Below are 7,585 nucleotides of genomic sequence, written 5' to 3' on the forward strand. Positions count from 1 at the left end.
TCTTGCTATTGGATGGCTGATGAGGCGGAGGGGACGATATCGGCATAGGACGCCTAGACGAGCTTGTCAGAGGCACTCCAGAGAGGGATGGTGACCCGGAGCGCATATCAGGCAGAACGGGTGACAGAAGAGATAGTTTTGAGAATGTCGCTGAGGGCGAGACGGATGCGAATGCGACGGAAGAAATGGTTGTGGGGTCGAGAGCTGCTGGCATTGGTGGTGGTGGCATTTGACGGATGTCTATGAAGGGAGAGGGTCAGCTAACATGCGGCACACAGGAAAAGCAATGCAAAAATCCATACGCAACAGAATTATCCAAAGCAAAAATAAAGCTCACCAGGAGACGTATCGTTCACATCGATATCCATTGCGTCCACCGTGCTCTCGGGTGATGGCGGCGAGGGGGTGTCTCCAGACGTTGGTGCTGGACTGTCCGCCGACGGTAATATCGGGCTTCTCCAGTCTGCCGTAGACACAGGGGTGGGTGGACTATGTCTACTCAATATCTGTGAACTATGCACATGCGCTCCCAATAGGCTTTGACCATGCTGTCCATGCGAACCTGATAGGCTCTGTCCGTTGATAGAAACAAATTTTCTCTCATTCCGCGAAGAGGCACGCTTGTCACGATCATGAGACACGGACACAGACACAGTATGCATCCACCTCTTACGCATCCTCGGCGGAATCTTCTCTTCGTTGACGTCCATCGAGTCGGGACTAGAGCCTGCACAAATAAATAAAATACTGGGCATGAGCAAGTCTGGGTTAAGGGGTAGAGGGGTGGGGTATGGTGGATGAGCGCACGCTGAGAAAAGAAAAATACGCGCCGCAGAGCGAACACACCAAAGGTCAAAAGACAGAAGAGCAAACTCACCATCGCCCTCCACGTCCACATCTGTGTCCACATCTGACTCCTCCATCGCACGTCCCTTGCCCTTCCTATCGCTTGTCCTCGTGGAATTCGAAGTTCGTGGCGCACTCGAGGCAGAAATCAGTAGGACGCCAATTTGACGGTCCTCCATTGGGTCCCAAGTTCGAAGACCCAGTAGGAGTATTGAAACTTGAAGGCCACACGTCAGGTCCTGCACTCAATAACCCACCACTCGACCCAGCACCAAACCCTCCAGTCGACCCAACCCCAAAACTGACCCCTGATCCCGATGGAACCATCTCCACACCACCAACGCCCCCACCAAACGGCACTTTCTCCCGCGTCCTAAAGCCGCGCTTCGCACCGATTAGCGGACCGAGGTCTATTTTCCGGGTGAAAGTGGATGATGATGGTGTGTTCCCATTCAAACCGTTTGTGTTGAAATTGGCGCCACCGTTCCCATTGGTACTAGTTGGGTTCGCGTTCATCTGGATCCCAAGACCTACCGCACTCCGCCCATACTCATGTCCCCAATTCTCCTTGTCTGAGCTCGACCCATCGCCCGAATCTGCCTTCCCTGCCTGCCTTGCCCCATTCCCATTCATCATCCCGATGCCTATACCATTCGTTGTCTCGGCACCATTCATCGCCCCAGCGCCTACACCATTCAGCCCGACACCTGTGCCATTCATAGGCTGCTCTGACGCACGCGTAACACTAGATGCATCAAGCTCGCCGTCAACATACTGCGCCATGACGTTCAATACGCAGTCCCTTGCGCGGGCACCGCATGCGCACGTTGTGAATGTGGAGCTGAGGGCATGGAGGATTGAGGTCATTTGCGCGCGAAGGTGAGTTAGGTGGTACGTCCTGTTCGTGAGGGTGGGTCAGTAAGGGATGTAGGACGAGGAAAGGGAGTGGGGGGTGAAGTGGGAGTGGGAGGGTGAAAGGGGTAAACGCACGGAACGGTAAACGGTCCAGGATCAATTAGAAAGAAACAAAAAAAATGAGGGTTAAAAAAAGAGGACAGGATAAAAGAAAGACGCACGAGAACAAATGTGGGCTTTCGATGAGCGCTGGGAGACTGTGCACTGCGTTTCCATCGTCCCATTCCCAACCGAGAACGACTTCTTCGTTGGCTTTGAGGTCGCGCAGTGCGAATACGCCAAATGTTAAGGTTTCTTCATCTGAGTCTGTATTGTCATTCTCCTTCTTCTTCCCACTTTCCCTCCTCTCCCTCCTCGCGCTTTCTATCCCCTCTTTCTCGGACGACTCATTTGCCTTAGACTCATCCTTTGCCTTGGGGCACAGTAAGGGCCTCAGCACTGCATTTGGACGACACCCATTCCGGGCAAAGCGTCCCTCATCGCCGACGACCCTCGCATCGAGAGCAACGTCCAACGGCGGACCCATGAGGTGCACAAATGGCTTCGGCATACCGAGGTGGGCGTACGCATTGAGCGGGTCGGCAAGGTAAGAGGCGCTCGGGGTGATAGCGCAGGTAAACGGGGCAATGTAGCTGGATGAAGGGACCGGTGTAGTTGTGTGGAGGCTGTAGGTGGGCGGACGAACGAGGGGGTTGGTGTGTAGCTGACTTGGAGAGGGTGCAGGTGGAACTGGGTGGATCTGTGTACGGTTGGGATGTATGGGTGGTGAAAGGGCGGTGACGCCCCGCCATGCCTGGGCTTGTCTGCGGAGTCTGGCATGGGCTTCTGTTGTAACGATGTCTTTAGTGATAGGGACGTAGGACAGAGACCACGGTTCGTCGATGTTGACTGGCTCGTCTTCCCCGTGCTGTATTGGGGTCGGCGGTGGGTGCGGTGTCGACGGGGATATGATAGATGCTCTGCGTTTCTTTTTTGCATTTCCAGAGCCCTCGATAGCAGCAGCGCTGACTCGTCGTCGCTGTACGGGCGAGCCTGCCCTGTCTCGTTTTTTGCCCTTGTCTCTATCTTTTTCCTTGTCTTTTTCCCTCCCCCTGGCTTGCATCTCTGTGACACGTTGCTTCTGGAGACGGACTGCACGGTCACGGTTAACAGGACGGGGATCGCAGTCCCAACAGCGCCATTCTTCTGGGACCTCTCCCTCGACAATATCGAAGCATGCTGCATGGCACCAACGAGAGCAGACGTCGCAGGCAATGCTAAAGCCATCATCGAAGAGAAACCCACATATACAGCTGATGGCGTCTGCGTCTGGAAGAGGAGGGCTAGCTGATGGCGCTGGTTGTGATATTGTCGTAGGCGGTGGTCTTGGTGTCGAAATTGGTATTGGTTTTCTGATTTGAGGGATTGTATTGTTGTTCAGGGGAGAGAGGCTGAGGAGACCGAGTGCAGCCTCCGTTGCATCGCTGTTCATCGACGTTCCCGATGTTTCTGGTCTCCTGCCAATTTGCCGCCAACCAAGTTCTTGACCGACTCTTTCTCAATTCTACTCGATTGCACTCACCAGGATACAGTAAACACAAATCAACATCTGATTCAGCAACTCGGCACTCCCCGCACGGTCCAACGGGAGATCATGATTTACAGAAAATACCTCTAATCATCAACAAGGAGATGGGCATGAGTTGCAATCTTCACGATCCTTTCTGGCACACATATTGTAGTAGTGATGTTGTAACAGCACTCGCGATTGGTCAACACCAACTCATTTACATATTAGCCGTTCAGGTACCCGGTTGAAGGGTGCAGAAGAGAAATGAATTTCTACGTATACTCGACAAGTGTCTTGTTACGGAGAAGATAAAGCACGAGGTTGACCTGGCAGCCTCTACCGCCCAAAATCTTGCCCTTGTGCAGAGGCAAAGACGATGGGGAGAAAAAAAGGTGTCCGAGTCAGAACTTCCCGGGAAGGTTGTCTTGCTCTGTCTTGTTGGAGGACCCGGTTTAGTTGCGGAGCCTCCAGGCGGATTGTAATCTCACCCTGTCGAAAGAACACCTTGCCTACGACCTGTTCTCGGAGCACCAGATATTCGAGAAATTCGAGACTATCCAGCTTGGCTTTGAGCAATAGAGTACGCCCCGCACTAGCGACCATGAAATTAAAATGTCAGTGACACATGCCTTAGTAGAAGAATATGGGGTAAGGTTCATTCAATAGGGACGTTCAAAGTTGGGCGCCCACGCCCAACACCCACGACTCCCCTTGCCCATATACCACTTCCCGTTTTGTACTTGAACGAATGTATTATATAATCAATGATAACTGACAACACTTAACACTATCCGAAAACACATATCACACTCAATGGCCCGTCTTCGAACATCACGTGAGCAATACTTTCACTCATATCTCTTGCTTATGGTTCTATGTACTTTGTTTCAGCCAGATGTGACCCTCGAAGAGGCAGCAGCACAGCTGCACTGTGACTTGTCTTGCATTTTTGCTATTCAACAAACTTGTTATCTACAAGAGTGCTCCCCTGTGGCAAAAGCTGGCACCCTACACATTGCTTGGGAATATGCAAATTCTCCATCTGACCACTTTTGCTTTATTTATATGCTTCATGTTTCTCCAATGACCTTTCATGGAGGACAGGAAAGAATTGGAATTGCTCAACAATCTCATCTGCATAATGTTAGAAATATTTTGAGGAACATAAGGAACATACCCCAAATACACTGTGCCCTCAGAGTTGTGGTTGTATTGGGTCCATCAGTGGGGACATAGCATTCAAAAAATTCATTGTCAGAGATGTTAAGCATGCACCTTGTATTTTTTTGTCAGGCTGCATGATGCACTTGTAAGGTAGAAAATAATGAGAGAAGCACAACACTCACTACTCATACTTTCATTTGACTCAGTCCCCCATTGCAACAGCATTCTGGCTGTGTAATTGTGGGAAAACAGAAGCTGCCATGTGCTGATATACTGTCACTTTGCTATCACCTGCATGTTCTGGCACAGAAACATCACATCTCGTATCATATAACAACTTTAACTCACTCACCTCACCCTTCTTCTGCTTGCCTAGAAGCATGACTCTGTTCTCTGATAACTCAATCTGTGCCAATAGCTGCCAGACTAAGTCATTGGTCCAAACAATCTCCAGGATTGTGACACTGCTATCCTTCTTCTTCACCATATGCGCAGATCTGATTGATGTGACAGTGAGTACAAGGTAACAGCTAATTGTTAAATTTTTAGATTTACATTTGTATTATCTAATTATGCAAACTACATTTTAGGTGATGTCCTGTGGGTGAAGGGGTCATGGGCATAGGTGTTTGGCGTGGGTGCCCAACTTTGAATGTCCCTAATGTGTCACATTAGACTCATGACCAGTCCATCTATAAGGCAAGCCACCTGACCTTCCCAATAGGTAAGCTTTACTATACTGGGTGATTATGCATATCACCAAGTATTATTGCACTTAGTTACAATAATACCCAACACCAGTGTTAAATGCTGTCCCAAATCCCCCCAGACCTTAAGGTATTTCTATAGTAGAAGCTTGGTAATGCCGTATCCTGCCCAACATTGTGCTCCCATGCCCTCTATGCTTTTGGTAAACATACCTGTTTCTCTGAAGTGCAGTTCTCATGCCCCTTACCAGTGTTCATCATCATTGCCAGTGCCCTCTACCACTATCACTACCATATGATGGCCCTCCTATGTCCATCAGCCTATTCTGGCTATTGTACAGATCTCCTGTGGCCCTCACCAGCCTCCATGACTCTTTTCCTGTGGCCCTCCTACTCTCATCAACCTCAACCTCTGCACCCTATGCTCTCCTCATGCTTAGTCTCAGCAGGTGGCTCTCATCAGCTTATGTGGCTCTTTCTTTCAGTCCTCCCACCCTTATCAACCTTGGTGCCCAGTGCTCTCCTCAACCTCAGTCTCAGTTCCAGCAGATGGCCCCTGTTTGGTGGATCTTTGAGGAAAGTTGCTGGACTCTCCAAGGCCATGACTACTCACAGATTTAAACACTCAATTCAAACATCTGGGGTACTGACAGCTGGGAAACAAGGGCAGAGAAAAGAGGAGACTAATGCAAAGTGATGATTGCACATACAGGGTGCATGCCTTCTGTCTGACCATCATATATCCTTCTAATTTTTTTGCAGACATGTCTGATGATGATCAAGACATTGTTGAGAGCATGTTTGCTCCCTTTGTTCTGCTCTCCCTCAGTCTCAGTCTCAGTGACTACTGCCCTTTTGCACTCCCAGCTGTTTCAGCTTGACTTCACTTGTATTCACCTTACTGTACACATGATGCCATCACTGTAGCATTCTTAATACATTGAATGAAATATATTTGTCCCTCATTTGATTGGCAGGCAGTAAACTTTGCATATTGTGATTGACAAGTGATAACTAACTAATGACTACATGCAAATCAGGACATTGACATTATGAGGTCAGTGTCATTCCAAAACCAAGATTCTCCATACCCTCAAAATTTGTATCAAACCCAAAGCCCCCCATTGTATTGCCAAAGTCTGGACCAGTGGCAGTCAGGAAGTTAGAAGTGTTGAATGTCATATCATTGTTAAAGGATTCATTAGCAAAGGGACTGGCAAGGGCATGAGTGGCAGTAGGCTGGACTGTCATTGTATTCATACTGGCAAGGGCATGAGTGGAGGCAGTAGCCAGTGCTGTTTCATCTTCATCATTTTCATCATCACTTACAACAGTTTCAGTACTCTTGAATGCCTTCTTGCACTGAGAACTATCAGAAGTTTGTATGTGTTTTTTCCCCTTGTCTGAATGAGTCTGCTGGTATTCTTCAGCAATTTTGCCTTGCTCCAACTTCTCATTGTGCTCTTCAAGGAGTTTGAGATACTCATCTTCTTCCAAGCACCTCCAATGGATGGCATGGAACTGCCATTTATGCAAGAGAATTTCCAGGTCTGGTAGAGCACTGGAGACACTGCTAAGGTTGACAAATGATATGTTGTCAGGCCAACCTTTGACAATGATGAGGTACCACTGAACCATGTTATGCCAGTAGTTTGCCCAATTCATCTTTTACCCATAAAGTCACTGACACCTTTGGTTGCAAAGGTGATACTGCAAAGTGGGCAATACAGATAAAAAAGGTAAAGTGTGCACAAGAAACTTAGGCTACCAACTACCCTGAAGACAGTAAAAAGCCACAAGAGGGGTGCCTGTGAAATACCAGAGTCAGTAACCTTAAACAGCTAGTAGGAGGGAAGAACCTTGGTAATTACTGCCATACCCTGAAGATCTGCAAGGAGGGTGGTAGTGATATTTGATGCCTCCTCATACATCAGATTCCATTTGGAAGAGTGAAGTACAGCCTCCCAATGGTTGCTATGAACAGATCTGACTAGTTGGTGAAGCCAGAGAAGCACAGCATCATCCATTTTCAACTGGTCCATTATGGCATCTGTGTGTGGGCCAATGCTAATTAATGGCATCACCAAACATGGTGTCTTTACTTCAGGCTCAGAGACCTTCAAGCCCTCAGAAAGAAATACATTAGCATTCTGATGGCATTAGATCTTGTTCTCTCCAGCTGAAGTGCTGACAGATGTAAGAGTATCCTTGTCCACAAGTGTTAAGAACCATGCTCAAGGGAGAGAGAGACTGACTCAGAGGGGCTTGGCTTCAGCTCACACGCTGTGCCCCTTACCTGAGTATGTGCCCTTTATTTCATATGAGGTTCGATGATGGTCTGATGAAGTCCAGAGGACTTCTGGAGGCTGGCTACTCTGGTGGAGTGCTAGAGGACTTCTGGAGG

At 48.6% G+C, this 7,585-nt stretch overlaps 4 protein-coding genes across 4 annotated transcripts; 1 reads left to right on the forward strand and 3 right to left on the reverse strand.

Moving 5' to 3' along the window:
• Nucleotides 1–510: 510 nt before the first annotated feature.
• Nucleotides 511–1,795, forward strand: BJ212DRAFT_768874 (uncharacterized protein). The gene has a single exon (XM_041344033.1). It carries the CDS (start codon nt 791–793, stop codon nt 1,727–1,729), a length of 939 nt encoding a protein of 312 aa, XP_041187910.1. The 5' UTR covers nt 511–790; the 3' UTR covers nt 1,730–1,795.
• A 66-nt stretch (nt 1,796–1,861) lies between these two features.
• On the reverse strand, nt 1,862–3,232 carry BJ212DRAFT_1282445 (uncharacterized protein; the record flags this gene model as incomplete). Its single annotated transcript, XM_041331683.1, has 3 exons — nt 1,862–2,114; nt 2,163–2,802; nt 2,875–3,232. The coding sequence occupies 3 exons, from the start codon at nt 3,230–3,232 to the stop codon at nt 1,862–1,864; spliced, it is 1,251 nt and encodes a 416-aa protein (XP_041187911.1).
• Nucleotides 3,233–4,676: 1,444 nt separating this feature from the next.
• On the reverse strand, nt 4,677–5,445 carry BJ212DRAFT_1303623 (uncharacterized protein; the record flags this gene model as incomplete). Its single annotated transcript, XM_041333449.1, has 5 exons — nt 4,677–4,765; nt 4,823–5,004; nt 5,188–5,213; nt 5,258–5,317; nt 5,395–5,445. The coding sequence occupies 5 exons, from the start codon at nt 5,443–5,445 to the stop codon at nt 4,677–4,679; spliced, it is 408 nt and encodes a 135-aa protein (XP_041187912.1).
• Nucleotides 5,446–6,231: 786 nt separating this feature from the next.
• Nucleotides 6,232–6,846, reverse strand: BJ212DRAFT_1303624 (uncharacterized protein; the record flags this gene model as incomplete). Its single annotated transcript, XM_041333450.1, has 1 exon — nt 6,232–6,846. One exon carries the CDS (start codon nt 6,844–6,846, stop codon nt 6,232–6,234), a length of 615 nt encoding a protein of 204 aa, XP_041187913.1.
• Nucleotides 6,847–7,585: the final 739 nt, after the last annotated feature.

The sequence above is a fragment of the Suillus subaureus genome (genome assembly GCF_016647635.1).
Source record: "Suillus subaureus strain MN1 chromosome Unknown BJ212scaffold_45, whole genome shotgun sequence".
NCBI lineage: Eukaryota > Fungi > Basidiomycota > Agaricomycetes > Boletales > Suillaceae > Suillus > Suillus subaureus.

What these genes read in the sequence shown, in the direction of transcription:
- BJ212DRAFT_768874 (XM_041344033.1), top strand. Translation starts at nt 791, where the DNA reads ATGGTGGATGAGCGCACGCTGAGAAAAGAAAAATACGCGCCGCAGAGC.